This window comes from Micromys minutus (assembly GCF_963924665.1).
Source record: "Micromys minutus genome assembly, chromosome: 1".
In the NCBI taxonomy this organism is placed as follows: Eukaryota; Metazoa; Chordata; class Mammalia; order Rodentia; family Muridae; genus Micromys; species Micromys minutus.
In genome coordinates, this window is record NC_137969.1 from 22938941 (window position 1) to 22962335 (window position 23395).

Below are 23395 nucleotides of genomic sequence, written 5' to 3' on the forward strand. Positions count from 1 at the left end.
TATATGTTTACAAAATCACCAGTAGGTAAACTAAATGTGTAAGTCAATTAAATAGAAAAAGCTATTCCTGATTGTTTTCTTCCATGTTCTCAGAATGTGTTGTTTCTGGTGGGCATGTTAGAAGTCTCAGTGTTCTTTAGTAAGTCAAAAATAAATGGCAAATAGTCTGAGACCTTTGTGGACAAGCATGGTGACCACCATCAGCTCCACTGTTGTTTCCTGAGGTGTGCTACTGGGACAAAATATTTTATTGTTGAGGTGTTCTGAAACAAAGACCATGAGCTCAGCGCAGGGGCGGGGGTCACACAGTCACGAGCTTGAAGTGCACTGGGAAGCTGTGAGGAATGCATAAAGAGCAATAAACATGTGCCAAAACTTGTCTTGTAGAGGAATCTGACTCACGGACCGTGTGCGTGCAGTAGGCAGGCCCTGTCGTGTTTTCTAACATAGCCCTTTACCCACTGTGCACTCTCCCAATGTAACGTCTCACGTTTGCTCTGCACATAAAGAGGTGGTGGGTACCCAAGCCACACACTGGACGGTTGTACTCATGTGCTTCAGCAGAAATTGTGTGACCCAGGATACATCTGTACACAGGCGTATAGGCCACGTGTCATACACTTCTAGTTCTCAACAGGCAGCCCTGTGGCCTCTTCTAGAGGGGCAAGTATACAGAAACAAGGGCAGAAGGCCCACTCTTCTGAGATCCACACCCTTCTTGAAACACAAATTTCTGGGACCCAGTGGCAGGAGGCTTCACATGTCCCTAGGCCCTGGCTTTGCTGTTAACAAGCTACGGAGCCAGTCAGAAGAGAGGCCTAGTGGAGGGCACCAGAGCCTGCCAGTCCAGCCAGGTGGTAGCCAGAGGGGCTCAGTGGAGACTCACTGACTGCAGTAAGTGACTGTGATTGCGTTTATTAGCTTGACAAGGCAGATGTGAATTATTTTCTGTGATAAAATGGCCACAGATCAGCACACATTAGATACCACAAGGAAATCAGAACTGATGACTTCAGAAACATTAGTCATGTTCTTCCCTGAAGCTACTGGTGTGGGAAGGGTAGGAGACCAGGCCCCGGAGGCTGTAACGGGGATAGGGGGCGTGTCATATCCTCTCACCGTTCAGCCCCCACCATGCTTGTGGCCTGTCCTGAAGGTGCAGCTCCTGACCACCTTCATCTTCAACCCTGAAGACCACACAGGGCACTTGCAATTCATGTATTTCCACGTCCTGAGAGGTTCCAAAGGTTGGCTTGGGGGCCATGTTTTCCCAGCTTACACAGCTCCACAGATGAGACATATGCTGGCACACGGTGTGTCCAAGGCAGTGGTGCAGGCACAGGCACAGGCGTGGCCCTGGCGGGCTAGCTGTCATACCAGTCGAGGAAGAGCAGGGAAAAGGAACACATCACGAGGAAGAAGAGGATCCACACTCGGAAGCCTGCATTGTTTTTGATGGCCTGGCAGGAGAAGCACAGGCATTAGCGCTGCCCTGGACTGTTCAGAAGCCCTAGGTGCCGCCCAGACTCTGTGAGCCCCATGCTCCCATTAGCTAGGCAGGAACAAAAGCCATTGTGTATGGACACTTGACAAAGAACAAGGGCCTTGCATTTCATTTTTAGAGCTACATTTATCGATGTGGGTAGGTGGGAATGCATGCCACAATGTATGTGGGAGTAGGGTCAGAGGAAAATGTAGAGTTAATTCTCTGCTTCTACCATGTGGATTTCAGAAGTCAAAGCAGGTTGTTGTGCCTGACAGCAAGCACCTTTACCCACTGAACCCCTTTGCCTGCCCTGTCTCACAGTCTCTTCTGTTGGGCAAAGCCTGACCTCCCAGGACTCAATTCCCCCAGAGATTTGATTCAAATTCCCATTTGAAGCAGGGCTTAGGTTTTCCAGTGATGCCTGTCTATGGTGACATAGGGACAACCAGGAGGTCTGGGATTTAGAGACAGCCAGCTCATAAGGCAAGGTTCCCTCCATAGTTAGTTTCTGGGCTCTTGCCCTCTGTGAGCTCATCCTTGGTTTCAGATTATCCTGACCTTACCTGGATGCTCTCCCACCCACTGTCCTTGCAGGGATGGAAGCTACTTTCTTTTGAGAATCAGCTGGAGGTCTTAGAAAAACATGCTCTTAGGCTGTCCCTGTCTATAAAGCCATGGTACAGCTGCAAGGTGGGCCGTGAATACTACACAGTACTCTTGGACAGACTCACTAGTGAGATTCAGACTGCTGAGATGCAGTGCTGGGCCACTTCAAACGGGAAAACACAAGGTACCCACCTCTCGTATGTCTTCGTTGCCTTCCTTGATATTTTCAGTTGCCCCCACGACTAACTGGTGAATGCTGTCGATCTCGGTTTCCTATGGAAGAAAAGGATATCGGAAACTCAGCCCTTCTTTTCTCCACCAAGAAAACATTCTTCTGCAATATTCCAATGTTTGCCATGTTCCAAGGTCCAGAGGCTGCACATACACAGCCTGGGAATCCTCACCAGAGAAGTGGGCCTCACTCAACAAAGAGAGGGAATTTCCGGTACAGAGATGTCTGTTAGCTTACAGAGGTCACATACTGTCTGAGTGGCAGGACCAGGACAAGGCTCTCGTCAAGTTGTATAGCTCTACATAGACACACTATCTGCTGTGTCACTCATCAAGTGACAAGGACAAATATGAACTGCTGATTCTGGACCGAACACCCCATCAAGGACTCTCCTTCAGCATTTATTCTTTATAAGGTTTAGAAGCCAGCTTTAAGATGTTACAGGCTTTAAAACACATTAGCCATCCAAACAGCATGTTTTAACACATTGATAAATGGGTAAGAGTTAGAACAAGACATGAACTGCTGGCTGCAAATGCCTTGTATAGATACTGAGAGAACTTGGAAGTAGGGGTGCTGGTCTCCATTCATGAGGCAATGTTACTGGAGACTGCACCATACCCACCATGGGTACTGTTTTTAGTCTTCCTGCCGAGGAGGAGGGAGGCATGCTCTAATGTGGGCTCTAGGGAGCCCTTCCTGGTATAATGCTATAGAATGGAAAGCAGGCTTCAGCCACCCAGTTCCCAACAGAGACATCACTGGACTGCACATACACATGGGCCAGGGCATGTGGGTAGTGACACAATGGTGGAAAACATAGAGCAGAAGCCAAGGTACTTGCTATAAACAGCCCTCAGCACTAGCATAAACACGGTTTTCAAGGCCTCACACAGTTCAAGGGGCCCTTGGTGGACTCCAGAGGGACACCAACCTCATAAAGCACTACACCTCCCTAGGGCAGCTCTCTCCTTTCTCAGTGGAGCTGTTTGCCTGGACCTCTGGGGCAGTTACTGCAGTGGCAGCTGACGTCCCTTGGTAGAAGGCTGAGTACTAGAGCCTAAGAGACTGTGAGTCCCTTTCCTATATGGCCAGCCAGGGTGTGTCACTGGAGTGCCATGTAGAGGACATACTCATGGTGGCATATGTGGTGCTATTACAGCAGGGCACTACCTGGCTTGGTCAGAGTCCCACAACAAGGCCTGCCATAGGCCAGGTAAGTCAGTGGTACTACTTGTTGGCTCCGAGAGTGAGGCATGGAGCACAAGCTGTACATCGGATAACGGGGCTTAGGAGAAGTACTGGCCACAGCACACAGGGTGGGGTGTCCAGACTGCAGCCTGCTCCCCCAGCTGTGCCAGGAGCTTGCGTTGACGGCTTCCTCTGTCATGCAGCTGACGTGGCCATCAGGCCAAGGGTCTGCATAAAGCCTGTCTCCAGGGTTCGTGGCTGTCACACACATGGCTTGGGTTGGTCTTTAAGATACTTATGAAGAGGGCTGGAGAGGTGGCTCAGTAGTTAGAAGCACTGACTGCTCTTCCAGAGGTCCTTTGTTCAAATCCCAGCAACCACAAAGTGACTCACAACCATCTGTAATGGGATACGATGCCCTCTTCTGGTGTGTCTGAAGACAGCTACCGTGTAATCACATATATAAAATAAATTTAAAAAATTTAAAAAATACCTGTGAAGAGAATCTTACTTTTATGACCTTGTACTTCCAATTGTTATAAGCTTCTACCTCATCCATGTTGACTCAACTCTGCTCTGAGGTTCCGGAAGTTGTTTTATAGTGAGCCAACATCCCAGAGAGAAAGAAGACTTTTTTAGTCCTAAGCTCACCTGGAAGCAATCCTACCCATCAGACTGTGCTCCAGGCGGCAGCATGGGCTGGCTGAGACTGTACCTAATTTTTGGAGCACAGTGGTTAAAAAGCATCTCTCCATTCTGCACTATGCAGGGCTCTTCTGTGCTTACCTGTGAACAGAAGAGAGCCCTGCGGTCTCATGCCTTTCTACAGATGGGGAGCGATAGTGTGGAAGGGCTGCCTTGCTCCCAGTCCTGACTGCAACCTCCTACTACCACCAGGCGCTCTAGCTCACAGGGCCACACTCTGCTCCTATGCTGTGCTCACACAGAACCCTCAACTGTACCCCCAGAGAGTTGCTGTGGGGAGACTGGAAGCTATGCCAGGGTGTTCTGAGTGGTGTGACTGGCTAACAAAACATGGTGCTGTCTAATCTGATCAACTCAGAGGCTTCTGGAAAAGGGCTCCAAGCTCTTTGTCAATCCTGTGTAAAAACTCAAACTCAAAGTTGATGGTCCTCTGGGTACTTTTACCTGTTGCAAAACCTTTTCGGTGAATATTTCTTGGAGTCTGGAAATTTCAACGACTTTCCCTTCGATTTGCCTTCAAAAAAGAATTAACAGGTGACATGTTATCTCTTGGAAATATAAGATGAATGATACATATTTCTGAAGGAAACATTAAAGTGATGTCAAAAGAGGATGGGTAGCCATGCCAGAAGGGGAGGAGCTGGGCAAACATGATAAGTCCTCTGCAAAGCCTAGTTACCTTGTGATACATGCTGGAGAATCCAAAGACATGGTCACTTGGAAAGCCCATCTTTAAAAAGTACATTTTCCTCACAAACCAGTTCCTTATGACAAGAAAATGCTCCAGTTCAGTCTGTGATCACCCCCATTTGGTTTTGCAACTAAGTGCTTTTCCAACCTGAAACACTGGGTGAGCCCTTTCCACTGTAGGGTAGGCTGGGGCTGTGAGGGTCTGAGAGTGGAAGCTGTGGGCTGGGGCTGTGAGGGTCTGAGAGTGGAAGCTGTGGGCTGGGGCTGTGAGGGTCTGAGAGTGGAAGCTGTGGGCTGGGGCTGTGAGGGTCTGAGAGTGGAAGCTGTGGGCTGGGGCTGTGAGGGTCTGAGAATGGAAGCTGTGCGCTGGGGCTGTGAGGGTCTGAGAGTAGAAGCTGTGGGCTGGGGCTGTGAGGGTCTGAGAGTGGAAGCTGTGGGCTGGGGCTGTGAGGGTCTGAGAGTGGAAGCTGTGGGCTGGGGCTGTGAGGGTCTGAGAGTAGAAGCTGTGGGCTGGGGCTGTGAGAGTCTGAGAGTGGAAGCTGTGGGCTGGGGCTGTGAGGGTCTGAGAATGGAAGTTGTGGGCTGGGGCTGTGAGGGTCTGAGAGTGGAAGCTGTGGGCTGGGGCTGTGAGGGTCTGAGAGTGGAAGCTGGCTCAGGCTGACCTTCACTACTCCAGCACATCAGGTGATGAGTCAGTGGCAGGAGGAAAAGGTGTGAATAGTGAGGGAGCTGGGGGTCCCTGTAGAACACAAGGGAAGGGCAGACAGGAGACATGGAAGGAGCAGTATCGGGGCATAGAGAAGAGCAGCAAGGTGGGTGAGCAGGAGGCCTGGGACAAAATCCCTGTGGGGCTGTCCCAGGGAGTACCCCTACCCTGAGTAAGTCTCCAGTGTGGATAGAATAGGGCTGTGTAAAGACTCAGCTGTTGCTTCCACAGCCCTTCGACACTCCTGTGGAACACAGGCCCTTGAAGGTCACTGACAAGTGCATGTGACCCTGGTCACCTGGAAACAGGCCCTCCTGGGACTAGGCCCCTCCTTACTGCATTTTCAGCCACTCCACCCAAGCGGCCATGTGCTATGGTTGCATATTTGGGGTGGTGAACTGTCTTTAGTGGGTGCTCCTTCTGCATGCTGCAGCACCCACCAGCTTACTGTAGTAGCCAGTCTCCTCCTACAGGCCCAGCCAGCCCTGCCCTGTTACATGGCTGCCTGGATGCCACAGCAGGTGGGAAAAGCCCCCAGTGTCTGGGAAAGCTACCACAATGCTACTAGCTGTACACATACCTCACTTCATCAAACAAGCTGTTCATTTCACCAATGAGTCGCTGGTTTTCTTGTTCAAACTGCAAAGAAGCACACACTCAGAATGGTATCAGATAGAGCTCAAGAAAGGGGCAACAAGGAACCTTTGACATTCCACCCACCTTCTAAGGATCACTGCCTAGTCCATTGGCCAGCACAGGGTTTTGCCAGCACATTGTCTGAAAAATACCATATTCTGAGAAGAAAATGTTAGCCAGCCCACCAACTGTGCTATGATGGCTTCAGAGTCCTTCTGGATCTGAACTCAGGAGCAGCTGACACCTAGGCTGAGCAGAGGAAGCTGCCTCTGCAACTTCAGACATGCTCTCTGCCGAGTCCACTGCTGCCACCTATCTCCAGGTGCAGCAGTTTTAGACAGAGAACTTGGTATGGGGAAGACTGGGGCAGAGGCTGGCAAGCTTCTTTGCCTGTTACAGAGACAGACTTGTGACCCCAAGGGCCTGTGTGACAGTGCCAGGGCTGCCTACTGCCTAGAGGTAGCACCATTGCCTGCCCTTTCAGAGTTAACCACACACCTCCTTCATACTGCCCTGTCTCGAAACTCCTTCTGTGGAGTGAAGTCCACAGAAGAGCAGAATGCTCTGAAAAGAACTCAGGTAACACATGGCTCCTTGTGTTGGGTGCAGTACCCCACTGCCCATGCCACCAGCACTATACTTCCCTGTTGGCTCTACCTGGCCCAGCAGAAGAGGCCTCAGATGTATATTAACTGTGATCCAGCCAATGTTCACCTCTGTGATGGCAGCCTCAGCCACATTCACAGGACACAAATGCATGTTACATTCCCCCATCTCTTCTGACTGGCTGGGGACTCCAGCACAGGTGCCATGTCAAGGCCTGGTCACAGAGCAGTTAGAAGCACTTTCACTGGGTCTCCCGTACATGCAGCTTCACTGTGACATTTCTTAACTTGTTCAGGGACCAGCTTCTCTCAAGGGGCAGAGCCACCTTTCTTCTTTAATCCCTAAGCCCCGCGCAAACCCTGCCATCCATCAGAACACAAAGAGGTCTCATTCTACATTCTACCCTAGACTCATCAGATCAGAAAATGGGAATGGAAGAAAGATGGGGTAGTTCCCAGGAGGACCACTTGAATCATAGCGTGCTGCCTTGCAGACTGTGGATACAGTATTGCTAATGGTTCTTTTCATTAGGCATCACTGAGGCCAGGTAAGAGAATAAAACCTTTACTTTGAGGCTGAAGGCATCGGCTGTTAACTGTCCGCTCAGTGACTTGGGAGGCCAGTATTTCCTGAGCATGTGTAATTACTTCAGTTGTAGGTGCTAATTTACATGCACCAGTTCCCTCGGGTATGCTCAACTTTGTTTTCTAGGGAGGCATTTCCTTTCTTTCTTTGTCCCCTGATGATAAAATATAGTCCTGACCTTTTAAATCTTGTCCTTAGATGCTTTAAAACTGTTCCTAAACACGATTAACTACCAGTCTAGGTGAATGACTACTGGAATGCTGCCTGGGAACAAAGCCCTCTGGTTTCCTCCAGCCCATGCATGAAATACAGGGAGTGCGCCTTTCTAAGCCCTAGCAGCAGACACTTTGGCAATGATCACACCGGCTCCAGCAGTCAGGAAAGGTACAAGTATCTCTGACCCCAAGAGTTCTGTATGCCATCTCAGAAATACCCAGCCTTTCAAGGAACAGAAGCAGACGCAGCAAGCCATCCCATGTAGTAAGGGCTGAAGAGAGGCTCAGATAGTGCTCAGGAGCTTCAGTAGAGAGCAGCCTCCACTACGGTGCAGGTTAAAATGAAATGGAATAAAAACAGACAGACAAAACCCTGTTCCCTGAGACCAGTGGTTCTCAACCTTCTAATGCTGCAACCTTTTTATGTAGTTCCTCATGTGGTGACTCCAGACCATAAAATTATTTATTGCTACTCCATAACAAATTTGCTACTGTTATGAATTGCAATGCAAATGTCTGTGTTTTCTGATAGATTGTGAAAGGACTGTTAGAGGCCCAAAGGCGTCATGAGAACCACTGCCCTAAGCAAATGTAAGGTCACCACTCACTGAAGTCTAACAGGGCCCAAGCATGGACATTCACTGGCACTGGTTTTAGAACAGTTTTCTGAATGGCAAGCCTGCCCCAAAATTTGGGTAGCAGGAGTTGCAACATTGGCCACATACCTTATGGTATAGAAGCTAGGTGTGAGAGCTCATGAAAATGGTCAGGTGGTCCTAACTTAGTCAGCAACTTTTTGATGGCCATTAGTTTCTTTGTGGACAGCTGTGAGCCTCAGCCTACCCTGGCCCTAAGGTATAAAGTCACAGCTAGAATCCCAGGTCCTTCACCTTAGAAACTATGTCTTTGGGCAGGTGAGTAATCCAACCATTGTCCTTCTGCCTTTGTCACCAAAAATGGGAAGAGTAGGACTTAGGCAATGAGGTCGTTAAGACGTGTATTTTGTCTGCTTGAGTACTCTCTGGGAGACAGATTCCAGACAGGTTTTTGAAGTGAGTGGTGAGAAGCTTGGAGGTCCCTTTCACCTCAGATTCAATGGAGCAACTGTGGCCCTTTGCTGTGTCACTGTCTGGCTCTGGAAAATGCATAGTCCCTTCTAGGGTTGGTCTGACTGTGCAGCCACGTGGCCTCCTCACATAAGTAGGGACTTGGCCAGGCACAGGGCTGAACCAAGGCCTTGGTCTCTGTGGTCAACACAGAGATACAACGTGACCACAGGCTAAGATACTTATCACTTAATGTGCTATGTTTAGATATAAATTCTCTCCTGAAAATGCCCAAGGCTGAATGAAGTGTTGGTTTCCAGCTGGTACATTCAACCACTGAGAGGTTATTGGACCATTAAAGCTCTGGCCCAGTCACTGAATTATTCAGTTTCTCATTCAGAATGATGAAGTAGCTGAGGGTGGATCCAGAAGTAGCAGAAGGTAGGTCATTAGTGGCTTATCCTTGGCTTGGGGTAGCTGTAAGATGAGCACCATGCCGTCTGCCATGATACTGTCTCATAGACCCAGAGCAAACAGAGCCACTGACTACAGCCTGCAGTCTCTGAAACCCAGCACTTGAGTAAACCTTTCCTACCTTGAGTAGCTGTTCTCAGGTATTTGTTATGGTTAAGAATGGCTAACATGCAGTAACATCCCTTTTCTTTTAAACAGGCTCGTACATGCTGTACTGGCTGGTTCTGTGTCAACATGACACAAGCTGGAGTTGTCACAGAGAAAGGACCTCAGTTGAGGAAATGCCTTCAGGAGATCCAGCTGTAAGGCATTTTCTCAACTAGTGATCAAGGGATTTTGGGTGGTGCCATCCCTGGGCTGGTAGACCTGGGTTTTATAAGAAAGCAGGCTGAGCAAGCCATGGGAAGCAAGCCAGTAAGTAACACCCTTCCATGGCCTCTGCATCAGCTCCGGCTTCCTGACCTGCTTGAGTTCCAGTCCTGACTTCCTCTTGTGATAAACAGTGATATGGAAGTGTAAGCTGAATAAACCATTTCCTCCCCAATTTGCTTCTTGGTCGTGATATTTTGTGCAGGAATAGAAACCCTGACTAAGACACACATCCCAGGCTGGCTTATAACTCTCTGTATTCAAGGATCTTCCTGCCTTCACTTCGTAAGTGCTCAGATTATAGGTGTGCCCCCACCACCGGCTTATCAGCATCACCTAAGGATCTAAACCTTGAGATTCAGGTGGCCCTGAACAGAGGTCTATGGCTCACCATGGGGCCTGCAATACTCCCTCCTAGATGAGGCTAAGTACCATAACAGGTGGAAATACTCAGGGCAGCCATGGTGCAAGCACAGTGCGCTAAGCAATAGCTCCCTTTACTCTCTGCCTCTTACTAGTCAAGTAGACTTTCCAGTTGGCCTCTAGAAAGGGATTTCAGTCTGGTTTAAAAGACACAAGTCCATTAGTAATATCTTTCTATAGAAATCGGTTTCAATCCACCCTTTTTGCTAAGTATTCAAGCTACCCCTATTTGAAAGTCACTACTGTCAAGGCTTCTGAGTGGAAAATAGGGCAGGATGAAGTGCCTCCAACTCAAGTTGTCCAGAGAAGAAAAGTGAGGCCTCAGACTCTCCCAGCACCTGGGTTCTTCAACTATGAATTGTGCTGGGCAGTGTGAAAGCCATGCCAGCCACCCTGAGCTACCTTCGGGGACACCTGCCACAGACTCATTTTATACAGGGTTAAGAAAGAGGTCACAGTCAGGTCTTTCAAAGTTACCTCAATAAATAAAGGTGACTTGACTTGAGTAAAATGAATGGGGCACATACAAGTAATGTGAGCTCTAAAAGACAGCAACTGAGTCTCGGAGAGCCTGCTGTAACCCTCTGCTGACTCAAGGGCCCGTCCCCTGGACCATGACTCACACCTGGAGACTGAGTGCAAATAACACCCAGCAACCATTCTGCAATACCTAGACACAGCTTCACTGTTTAAAAGAATGAATTAAATCACCAGTGTAGGGCTTAACTCACTATCTCACCCCGAGGGAAAGTTCCAAAACTCATTATGAATTATGACCACAATTTGCTAAACTACTTTCATTATAAAACCAATAATATAGTATTCCTGCCCTATCATTTTCAGGACTGGGCCTTTGAATCTGGGCTAGTCAGACTTTACAATATGACTCTCGGCAATTACTCCCCAACAAGACGGTCACTAGGTGAACATTAAGTAGCCTGTTATAAAAGTTCGTGACATCCTTCTGACCCGCTCACCTACAGCAGCAGAACTACAACCAGGAAGCACTGCAGACACTGGTTACACGGCACCAGCACCGCAGGCACAGAGCTAGCCTTTTGGTGAATGGCCTGGTTGGGACAGCAGGACATGAAAGATGACAGCACAGACTTGGGAGAGAGACTCACATCCTGACACTTGTCTTTAGCTGTGTGGCAGGTGTGTGCGCACAGGCCTCCCTAGCTGTGCTGAATGGCTCTCAATCTTAACTCCCTATAGTTGTGCAGGACATCCATTCTGACAAGCTTGATGTCCATGGAGGCTCATTTGCTTCCCAAGTTGCACAGCCCATGAGTGAGAGGAGGACTCACAGCTGACTGCCTGGTCGCCTGCTCTAGTTATCCAGCATCTCAGAAGGACTATGCCATGTAATGGCAGACACCTCCTGTCTGCTTCCTCAGGACTACCTTCCCCAGTGTCAGTGGTTTCTAAGTCACATGCTTGCAAAGATGAACAGATCTTTGGGGCTCAGCACTGCTCCCAAAGAAAGTCAAAGTCCTCTTGCAAACCCCTGTGAGGATTCTGGCTATTTCCTTTTACAGAGAATGATGGGGCATAAGGGAGTGCGGCCTGACACAAATTTTCATTCTGCTTACACATGATCAATTGAAGAGACAGAACAGTTATGTCTAGCAAATCTGCAACATTTGCGGCAATATAACTCAGCATTTCCACCAGCAAATTTCCTTTGTATAAACTGGTGACAAATAGCATGGTTTTAAGACATTCCTGTCATTATTAATTGTCAGAGGAAATACAATCCATCTGTGTTGAAACTCATTTGTTGTTTTCTGCTCTAATTGCATTCGCAGGTAACACTAATGGCCTTGTCTGTTCTGTCTACAATGTTTCTAGAGGACCTCCTCTTGGCCCTAAGATTCCTCTAACCTAAGCCATAAACCCTATGGCAGTGGATATTTTTCGTCATGTTCACAGCACTTCCAAGATTTCTGACATGGAGTTATAACTCCTGCTCCCTGTGCTCCAATGCCCAGCTCCATGCTTGCCCCTTTCCTGACTACCTGAATCAGAAACCTCCCAGTGTCTGGTCCTCTCACATCTGTCCTTCAAGGGATAGCTTTCCATCATCAGGCACTGCAGCATCCTTATTGTCCTTGAGAGCAGTGAGAGTACACAGAGGTTGGAGATGAAGGCCGAAGTGGGCTGAGGTAGGCTGAGTCCACAGCCCTTTCTTTGGCCTTGAGGCTAGCTCCTTAAGCTTCCCAACTGTTGGTTTTCACCTGTTTATGCTACCTTCTAAAAGAAAAACTTTGTTTCAGCTGTTTGTTTCAAGTAAGGTAAAGCAGGACTTTGAGTAAGAGACTCTGGGCCCATCACCTGGGCTGGGCAGCTCGTTCTGAGGAAGCAGGCACGTGGACAGGCCTTCAGTACCATTGACAAGAACCTGAAGCATTGATGCTACACTCATCAGTTACTTAGCAGCCCTCTGCGATCACTGACCTGGGACCAAGGCAATGATGGTGAGCCATGGTTCTGCTAACATGGTGCTAGCATAGTAGGGAAGGGCACAGAATACAGTAGGACTTGGGGCTGCTGGCTGGTCAGACAGGAAAAGAGGTTACACTGAAGACAGGATAGGAGTCAGACCTGAGCGGGGAGAAGAGCCCCTTCCAAGGAAATAGCCAGTGTCACAAACAGCTAAGCCAAGGTCAGAGCCCATTCTTACTAGACAGGAGGGTGTTTGTTTACCACAGTCCCTCTTATCAGTAGGGACTTGCTGGCAAGGCCTTTCCTACTATTTGCCAAGCACGAGAGGAGATGAATACTGCAGGCCTAAAGATCCAGGGAGATGAGCCCTAAAATGCTCATCGTCAATGCTGCACAGCTAGGAGGCTGCCATTTGGGAAGCTATCACCAAAACTTTGTCCATGAAACGACAAAGAATAGCATTTAACACAGGATACAGGTCACCAGGAGGTCATTGTCCTGATGATTATTCCTGTCACCCTTTAGCTATCACCACTTTTCTTCTCATTTCTGTAACACCAGAGACTCAACTGAGTATAAGCACCATCCTTGCAAGTATAAAAGACAGATTTAAAATGGATGCCTACTATCCTGCTGGTGCAAACACTTAGCAAGACCATGAAAGCTAACTGTTGAGATCATGAAAAGCTTAACAGGAAGTAGGATATTAAGTGGGTAAGTGTATCTAACATGTGTTTATACTTTTAAAGCTCAGCATCAAATTAGGGAAAGGGCATTTGTACAACCTCAAACTTACTCAAAGTCTTGGGACAGACAGTTAAAGGAAGCAGTTAGAATTACCATCTGTATCTCTTCTGGAGACAGCTCATCTTCACCCCTGCCATCGCCCCAGGTTCCTAGTTCAGGCTGTGATTCGGTCAAAGGCTTTTCTGTTAAGAAAGGAAACAGTAAAGTGGACAAAAAAACCAGGAAGCCAGTTATTTACTCAGAACAGGCAGCTGAGGAAACAGGCATGTGAAGACACCAGAGTGCAGTTCTGCAGCAGGGTCCATATTGAACAGTTAGCTAATGTGCAGCAGCAGCTCCATGGCCCGGATCAGGAATTGTTAACTCTTTTTTAGGATAGCCACATATACTAAAACATGAACATCTTAATCTAGAAAACCTCTGTTTATGACAAGGCAAGTACACAATGTCCCTTCAGTAGCATGGGTACCTAGAAAGAACTGTTGCCCAGCATGATGGGTATAGTCTGTACAAGGAAGTAGACTGCCTGATGAAAGGTAAGGGCTGCTCAGTGGAGACCATGACAAGCCTGACCCCAAAGGTGAGTCTAGGCTTTTGTGTGATGAAGTGTCCCTGGGCTCCATCACTGTTTTGCCAGGGACACAAAAGCAAATGCTACTTCCTTTTCCTTTCCTTAGCCTCAATCAATTTCCTATTGAGCTTAGCCCTGTGGGGTGGTCAGAGTTCAAGGGGGGTTTCACTGGGAAAGCACATCACCACAGCACAGTCTAGAGAAGGTAGAATAGGCCCACTCTGCATGAAAGTAAGTCATGACGACTATTAGAAACACATCTTCATAAACAGTGGCCTCTACCTCAGTGCAGGAGAACCAGAGCTACAGACATGAGGAAACATCCACATCACAAAGCATGCTCAGGCAGATTGGCACTGTTCTGACCAACACTCTAGATGTGAAACCATCACACTCACACCCCTGTGACGTCTGCCTCCTACCTGGCTTCAGCATGGTCCTCATTTCAACTCTTCCCTTTCAATACAGAAACAAAATCAGAAACATAAAGCCCATCATAACAGATCCAACATGAATTAGCTACATCAGTGTGGAGAAGTTCTGTGCTCTCCAGGTAGTCCAACTGTGTACCACCTGAAGCCCTTCTGATCTGGGCCTCAGGACTCAGCCTGAAGCACAGTGCTCACAGCATACTGTGCCAACCAGTCAGATCCAGAGGCCCTACCTGCATCCCAGGCCTTCTGTGGTCTTGTCGCAGCCACCCTCTGCAACTTTACTTCTTACAACTTGTGCTCCTCGCTAACCCCCAGGGCGTAGTGACTACATTCCACATGGGCTTCCATCACTCAGGCCTTTCAGTGTTTTCCTTGTTCTAACTATTCCTTCTGCCTACAACCCGAAAAGCTTCTTTTCTGGTACTAACTTGCTTAGGGCTATCTCTACCTGAGGTCACTAGGACACTGCTGAACTCTGTCCCTACTTCTGTTTTCCTAGGACACTACTTTCTTCTAGGAGCTGGAATCCTATCCTCCCTGACAACACTGAGCTTCACAGGGGCAGGAACCATGAGTCACTTAAGAAACACATCTGAATACCCAGAAACCAAGATGGGAAAACAACTACCACAGAGACATGAAGAATGCAGCCTTGTGAGGCAGAATGTTTAAAGAAAAGGCCTTAATGCTGGAGGAGGCAGGCCAACTAGGAGCAGAAGTGGGAACTTGCTGACTAAATGAACAAGGGAATATGACAGACAGGAGACCATCCCTTGCCTAGAACCGTTCCACCTTGTTTGGTACCAGAACATGCTTGTGTGGGTGACACCTCAGGTTTCAAAAGGAAATAAATACTGAAAGGCAAAGTAAGCAAAAGACACACCCACACAGGCCAGGCTTGAAAACTGTCACTCACAGGAAACCTAGAGGATGTCCACACAGAGGAAAAAACACTTTCTACTGCCATGGTGGAAAGGGCAGACACACAGCCGTGTGAAGCAGAGCAGCTGGCTGTAGGGGAGGATTTCCCTGTCAACATCAAGCCTGGGGTAGAGAGAAGAGCCTAGCCAGGAAACAGGCAGCACATTAAAGTTGGGTGCAGGTCTCTCCCCGGCCTGCCTGCTCTTCCCTCCTCTCCCCTTTCTTCAGAGGTACATCCAGGCTAGGACTCCACACTGTCTACTTTCCAAGATCCACCAAGCTCCTAGCTCTAAGGTCCCCCTGTTCACCCCATCAACACCCACTTTCCACCTGAACACCCAGCAGGCAAGTTCCAAAGGCCCAACACATTTAGGTGTGTGGACTCCCTTCCTCCACCATGCTGTCAGATTGTACATGGAGTTACACTTACTCAGGCAGCAATACCCCTTTCACCAGCTCTTTGGCCTCAAGGCTCTAAGTTACCAAGCTCCCATCCCACACATTCAAATGACCCAGAGTCCAAAATGTGACCTGAGCCCTCGTCACCCTGCTCTATGTGTGTTTGGGTGTGAACACAGGGACTGGTTCCCGGTGGCAGGTGTCTTGTGTCTGGGTTGCAGCAAGAGATTCCTGTCCAGCCTGCCAGCTTTCATGTCACCTCTCAGCGGTGTCAGAGTTTTTCAGATATAAGCCACACCATGGCACACTCAAGCTTTGGAATGCTCAATGGATTCCTACTGTACTGAGGTCCAAAGGCAAACTCAGCATCATGTTGCCTTTTCCATACTGGCCCCTCTGAGTGAGGCACCTTGAGGCTGTCATGGGTCCCCTGGTAATTCCTTTAGGATACTTATTTGTCAGGTACAGATGTCTTTAAGAACCTGCCATTCACTCTGGTTTTAGGGGGTGTGTGCTTGTGTGTGTGTTTAATTTTTAAAATCAACTTTGGTTTGTCTGTTTGCCTGTTTGTTTTCTAAAGACACACAGAGAGGAAGGCTGTAGAGCTGGGTGGGTGAGCGGGAGCTTGGAGGAATGAGAGGAGGGGAGCCATGATCAGAACATATTATACGAGAATTTTTTTTCAATTAAGAAAGAAACTGCCATTCAGATCTTTTGCCCTTTTTCATTTGGGAGTGATTTTAGCTTCAGTTGAGAAGTCTCTGTGTGTCCACCCATGTGGTTGAAATGCCTCATCAATACCATGTAATAGTTTTCCATTCTGTGGGCTGTCTTTGCACTCTCTTGGTGGTCTGCTTTGAAAGTAAGCCCCAGTGGCTAGCGCTGGTCTCCCTGCTCCGTGTTTAAGCAGCAAAGTGACACTCAGAGAGTACGGGTGTGAGTGCAGAGCCCAGGTGCTCTGTCTCCTGCACGCTGCTCAGAACAGCTCACAGCTCACCCAGTCAGAAGACAACATTTTGATCATGTTGACTCTAAGGCAGAACACAGGAACACCACCTCTCTTCTCACCCTCGCAGGCACCACAGTGGAAGGGCGCTGGCATATGGACCTCACTTGTTTCCCTATGAGTCCAAAGAAGAGCCATTTCCACTAATTATGAAGTTCCTATCTCCCAGCCCAAGGCCTGGCACAACATGTAGTGTAGGGCTGAGGTCAGCAGAACAACCGAGTATCTTCCCATGAGATGCACTGCCTCTAGGTCCTCAGCTAGCACTGCCTTTCCCTGCTGTCACCAGCCTGTATAGAAGTTACTGAGAAGGTGAAAGACTGAAAGTGGCTGCTACATCCGGCTTCAGTAGATGTAGTTATGATGCCCATCGTGTTCTCTCAGGAGCTGTGCCCATGGGATTGTGGGGAAGCCCCAGACAGGCACAGGAGATAAACAGAGCCCCTGCATACTGCATCTCAGCAGCTGAGAGCCAGGAATAGGCTGAGGCTGTACAAACAGAAACACCCACTCGGAAGGCTGCTGTGCTTCTTCAATGCTGGACTTTGAGCTGTTATATAATTTCTCTGATTCCTGGCTTCCTCACCTACTAAAATAGTCACAAATAGCACATACCCCCAAAGATCCAATGCGTGTCAGGCCTGTCACTCAGTCAGGATGTGTGGAACAATGAAAGGATTCAAAAGTGCTGTTCCCACTGCACAAAGGGCCTCTGGCATCCTCCAGGGTGGTAAGCCATGGTGCATGTGGAACACTTATGAAATGCAGGAAATCATGAGCTAGAGGTGCACTTAAGAGTCAGACCACATACCAGTGAGTCTTAGACCTAGTACTTAGGAGCTTTTATCTTGGAAAAGTAGCCTGGGCCCTGAGTCTCTCAGGGTCTTCTAAAGAAAAGAGGCTATGACCCTCCAGTGCTGGCAGAGCCACGGCCATGGCAGAGAAGACATTTAGGCCTCACAGCTGCAGTGAGCTGCTAGGCAGTGAGTGGCGCCCCACAAAACCTGCTTGCTTGCTACGCCGCATGCAGGGATGCAGTGCATCCCTACCCAGAGGTACATGGATGTTACACATAATGAAGAAGAGTCCATGACATTCTAATTTGATGCAGATTGTGCATTTCTTTGGCATGTACTGTCAGGAACTTCACTGTGTCTGTGATGACTAAGAAATACAAACCCATGCTTGCATCTATTCCCAAGGGGCTGCCTGACAGTGGAGACCCCTGAGAAAGCATGTTCCGCCCTGGGGTAGTATAGCTGCCTGCCGCCAGTGCAGACTTCCTTCCGTGTGGAGGCTTATACCACTCTTCAGGAAGGCTCAATGAGGCCCCCTCAGCTTCCACCCAGCAGGTACACAGGAAAGCAGCCCTTCTTCAGTGTACATGAGAACGTGTGACTCCTCAGACTAAGCACTGCCACCTCCAAGGTTCTTTTGCTTTGGGCATCTATGCTCACCACCATGGGTCAGGAACCGCTGCCTTTCCCTGCTTTGTACTCCTGCCAACAGGTCAAAAGGAAGAAGCACAAAGCAAGACTTTTATCGTGATTCATACCTGGCAACTCCTCAGCAACAGGCTTTTCTTCAGAGTCCCGGGAAGCATTCTGAGAGGCTTTCTCAGACGTGGACTCTTTCCTCTTTGTATGTGGCTCAGGTTCCAGCTTAGATCTAAAGACAAATACTTGGAAGTTATTATTTTACCTCCCAAACAGGATCCCCTTTGACAACAGAGAGGGTCGTGTGTGACTTGTGCATTTGCCCTCTGGCCCCTCTACTGGGGCCTAGGAGTCAAATGGATACATCACGCCTTAGTGTGAAGGTACCATGTTGTCAGTACATGGCCTTCTGCATTCCAGCCACAGCATAATGCTTAGTAGCTGCATGCACTGAGGTTGCCCTCGAGAAGACACCCCACCAGGAAGTGGTTGTACAGCAATCCAGTTCTTTTACACTAATGCAAAAATACTGCCAAAGGAGCGCTCGCGCGCGCGCGTGCGCACACACACACACACACGTACACTCATACGTATGAGTGCAGTATCTTGAACTAGTTTAACTATGAAAGTCTTTAACAGCTAGATGGGCCAGGAAGCTCTGCATTTAGCTTTCTTCTCACCTCTTCTCAACTCCTCTGCCCACGTGCGGTCTCCTTTCCCACCCACAGGGTACATATTCTCTGCTACTTAGAGATCTTTATGGCATTCTTACATTTTTAAAATTTGAGACTTGAGTTTGGTTTATTATTTATCATTAGTGTGTGCACACGTGTGCTTGCAGGCACACAATGCACATGCATGGATCAAAAGGCAACTTTTCTATATACATCTTCTCTTTCCACTTTGTTGAGGCAGGTCCCTCTCATTTGTCTGGGAACCTGCAGGTGTTTTCCCACCTCACTGCAGGAGTACTGAGACTACATATGTGCTACAGCAGCTTTCTTCTCCTTTTCCCTTTCTCCTTTTAAAACATGAATTCTAAGGATCAAACTCTTAGGCTGATGCAGAAAGTGCTTTTACCTACTAAGCCATCTTGTTGCCCCATTCCTCTGTGTGTGTGTGTGTGTGTGTGTGTGTGTGTGTGTGTGTGTGTGTGTGTTGCACACAGGTGGATTTACCCATATGTGCATATCTAGAGGCCAGAGATTAATGTTAGAAATTTTCCTTTAGAATTCTCCACCTTATTTTTAACTGTTGCTACTTTGTTTTAATTATATAGCTCTGGATGGTCTGGAACTCACTGGGTAGACCAGAGCTGCCTGCCCCTTGCTCCCTGAGTACTGGAATTAGAGGTGTGTGCCGCCACACCTGACTTGCATTTCTTATTTGAGTTCTCTGTTTCATGGCTGGCCAGTGAACCCCAGGACTACCTGTCTCTGCTTCCAGTGCTGAGAACAGGTGAGCACCACCATGCCTGGGTCATACATGAGTGTCAGGGAACTGAGCTCTGGTCCTTACACTTGCAGAGCAAGTACTTTAACCACCTCTTCCCAGCCACCCGTCCAGGCCCCAGCTTACATAAAAAGCACTCCCCTGATCCTCTGCATGTACCCGTTTCTCCTTAGAGCAGACCGTCTGTGTGAGTTGCGTGTGCTGTTTAGATTAGTGCCTGCATGAAGTGCTTGCTGAGATCTGCAAAGCCCCTAACTGGGCCATATACTTACTGAGTGTATGGCTTTAATAAGTGAACCTTTTTGGTAGGGATAGTGTAAGAAAGTTGCTTGAAGTGGTCATAGGGACCTTGGTTCTTCCCTTCTCTTTGTTCTCCAACTGTGTTGCCATGAGGAAAACAGGCTTCGTTTGCCATGTACTGTATCAACAGGGCCAAGCAAACTATAAACTGAAACCTCTGAAACTGTGACCCCCAACATACTTTCCCCTTCTGACTTCTATTTTTTATTTTATTTTCTGGAGCCAGGGTTTCACTATGTGGTCCTGGATAGCTGAGAACTTGCTATGGGACTAGGGTAATCTTGAACTCACAGTAAGCTGCCTGCTCCTGCCATCTGAATGCTTAGATTAATGACAGGTACTACCATGACCATCCTTTTAAGATGACTGTCATGGGAATTTTGTTATAGAGAGATGGGAATCTGACTAACACAGTTCAATAAACACATGTTGAATGAATGAATGCTTTATGAGTAAAAGGCTAACAGAGGAGAAAATCTGATTCTAAAATGACGTGCTTTAGAACCAAACAAAGCAGTGCATGACTATAATCCAAGCACTCAGGAAACAGATGCAGGGGGATTATAGGTAGGAGTTATATGCTAACCTGGGTTACAGTGTACAGCCCTTCTCAAAATAATAAGTCACTCAATCACCAAAATAAAACAGGCATCGCAACAGCTTCACCAAAACTTATATAAAAATATAAAAATTACAGGCAGGGTACTGAAAGGATCTGTGATGTGGTCTTGACCTATAGGCCAGATGGCCTGTGAGTAAAAGGATAAAGTCAATGCACACTGACTGGGCCTGACTTATGCACACCACTTAGTATTTGCTGAGCACCTAGGATGCACTAAGTTCTTCTCTAAGCACCTTATTGAGGGTAAATGCAGGCAGACAAATGTATTCAACTCCAGAATCTCTCTATAAGGTACTAGTATTAAATGACCTTTTTAAAAAAAAAAAAAATAAAATAAGGCAACTTCAGGTCCCAGCTCCAGAGTCCATGCTGTGTCAATTCCAGAAGAAGGTCTTTTTAACCAACATTAACAGAATGGGTGGGTATTTATATAGAACAGATGCTCATTAATGCCCTCCAGATCCTCACTAGACAAACCACAAGGAAGGAGACCATTGTCAATAGCAGAAACCTTACAGAGGACCTGTGTCAGGGCACAGAAGGAACTCCTACACAAATTAACAAACAACAAATGATTGAATAACAAAGTATGTAAAAGACTTGAATGGATATTCTGAAGAAAATATAGAAATCACCGATAAGCCACATGAACAGGTGATTAGCACAAACCAAAGCCACAGTGAGATGGTCCTACACACCCACAAGAAGAGGTAAAGTATGTTTGATCCACACCAGATCCCGGGGAGGATGAAAATGAATCAGAGCTTCACAGAGCTGGATGCTATGTCAAATGCTGCTACCACCTTGGAAAATCTGGCAGTTTCTTATTGAATCCAAGAGTATCTCCACTGTAAGGAAGCAAACCCATTTTGAGGTGTTTCCCAGAGAGAAAGGAAAAGATATGTCCACATGGAACTGTCAGTAGTCACAACAACCTTCCTCTACAGAAAACACAGGGACAACCCATGCCAACCAACAGAGTAGGGAAAGCAACAGTCCTCAGCAGCAGAGAGCAAACCACAAACACTGAAGCATGGTTAAGTTTTGTAAGACATGTTAAGGAAAAAGGAAGGCCACATGAAAACAACTAAGGGCAGGAAGCAGGACTCTGGGAACAGTGCTCACTGAGCAATGCTTACGGTCCTGGCTTGATCCCAGTGGTAAAACAAACACAGAAGAAACAGGACAGGGTTTAGTGTGTGTTTAACATTAAGTGTATTAGTATGATTACAAAATAAAATACTGCTTAACATTTTGTGTCATATTCATCTTGCTAATTGCTAAGCAGATGCTGAATCCATGGGCCACTGGAGGTGGCAGACCACAACACCACAAACCCTAGTTTAGGAGTCTAGGTCCTAAAGTCATGATCTGAGTAACCACCATGAAAAAGACATTCAGAAATGAGGTGTGGATATAATCATAGGTTTCATTCTAGACTGTCCCTTACTTGCTGTGTGTGACTGTGGATATGTTTTCATTCTCAGCATCTAGAAAATGGGAAAAACTGACTTAAGATACTTCTAAGGATGAAATGAGATCACCCAGTAGGAAGTGCCTAGGACTCAGCTCCCACCTGGCTCCTTACCGACAAAGCTACTTTCGATGTTTTTCATCCCAACCACCAACCCAGGGCTCATTCTGGGTTTTTCTTCCTTCAGCTTTGGAGACAGTGAGCAACCTGGCTCCTAACAGCCTTGCAATCACTCCTACCACTCAGACTTAGTTACACGGACTAAATGACAGCAGCAGCCATACCTACTCCGGGCTACAGCTGGCTTCCCTCCTTTAGCTTTCACTCCAGTTGTCTTCAATATGGTCAGCAGAAACCCCTTCAGAGCAGCTGCTGTCATCTTCACACATCCTGCCATTCTGTAATCCTTCCCTTGTTTCCTGATACAGTACAGACATGCCTCTGGCTCATTTCAGTTTCCTTAATCCAGCCTAGAAATAGGCATACGTGCGTGTGTGTATGTATGTCTATGTGTGTGTTGCTACTGTGGTATCATTGCTTAAAGGCCTTCCCAGTAGACAGATCTAGAAAACACACATTGTACATGGTCACAAAGACATATACCACACTGACTTTCAGCTGAGCTATGGGAACTGAAAACTATTCTGACCCCTATGACAAGGCCTAAGCATCCTTAGAAGTCTTTTTTCTTTTCAATACAGTGAGAAAACTGGCTTGTTGTACCTTCTGTATCAGCTGAGAACCAAGACCCTCAGGTCTAGCACCAGCCCTCCTCTTAGAGAGGATATACTCATCTTTGCATGCCTCTCACTGCCTGTCTGACTACAGGCCCTCTGTGATACCCTACCCTGGGCAGCACAGACACTCACCTTTACCCCTACCCATCTCCTGGTTTCAGGACTGCTTGGTTCAGGAAGGGGATGGGCTGCACTGCCTCTTGACTGAACATTTCATTTAATGCCCATCACCGTGGAGTATGGCAGTGCCAGTTTTCAATGTATTAAAAAAAAAAAAAAGCTGCAGAGAAGCAGACAGAGACAAAGTTGAACACTTTTTTGAAGGTAATAAAAACAGATTCTAATTATACAGAGAAAGTCTACTAAAATCCTCAGGGAAATTACAAATTAGCTAGCTAAAGGCAACCTGGGGGGGCAGTTAAAAAAATCATCAAAGATCCGTTTATGCCTCCGATTCACTTCAGTGCACTTTTCAAACTAAAGGCCATGCACTGTCTAATTGTGATCAATACAAGTCCCTGGCACTAAAAAGCCTTGGAATTGTATTTGAAATTGTAGAAGAACAAGAACGAAAAAGAGATTTTCTTGATTTTGAAGAAAAAAAATGGGAAAGCACACTTTGCACACAAAAAAGTCATTCCAGAAGGGCTTCATTCTGTCTTTTATGCAGCAACAAAGAGGGCAGAACACTCTCTACACACATCCCAGTGCCCTAGTCCAAAGTGGCATTTGAGTGACGGAGACCTCTGAGTCGCAGGGCAAGCAGTCAGCTCACTCTACCTAAAGCACCTCCACACTCACCTGACAGGTATTTATTTAGTAGGCATCTACCACTTACTAGGAAGTTCTTTTTTAAGTAAGTGTTCCTCAAAGTGTGA

At 47.4% G+C, this 23395-nt stretch overlaps 1 protein-coding gene across 1 annotated transcript in view; it reads right to left on the bottom strand.

Annotated features, from left to right (window-relative positions):
• Positions 1 to 910: 910 nt before the first annotated feature.
• The window catches only part of STX18 (syntaxin 18), a 91371-nt gene continuing 68886 nt past the window's right edge, over positions 911 to 23395 (bottom strand). Inside the window, exons 6-11 of the mRNA XM_080923171.1 lie at positions 18052 to 18164; positions 13259 to 13347; positions 6197 to 6255; positions 4665 to 4734; positions 2285 to 2365; positions 911 to 1460 (exon numbers count right to left, since the gene is read on the bottom strand). Of these exons, the coding sequence (XP_080779297.1) occupies positions 1365 to 1460; positions 2285 to 2365; positions 4665 to 4734; positions 6197 to 6255; positions 13259 to 13347; positions 18052 to 18164 (508 nt within the window). The 3' untranslated portion in view covers positions 911 to 1364. The remainder of the gene's footprint in view (positions 1461 to 2284; positions 2366 to 4664; positions 4735 to 6196; positions 6256 to 13258; positions 13348 to 18051; positions 18165 to 23395) is intronic.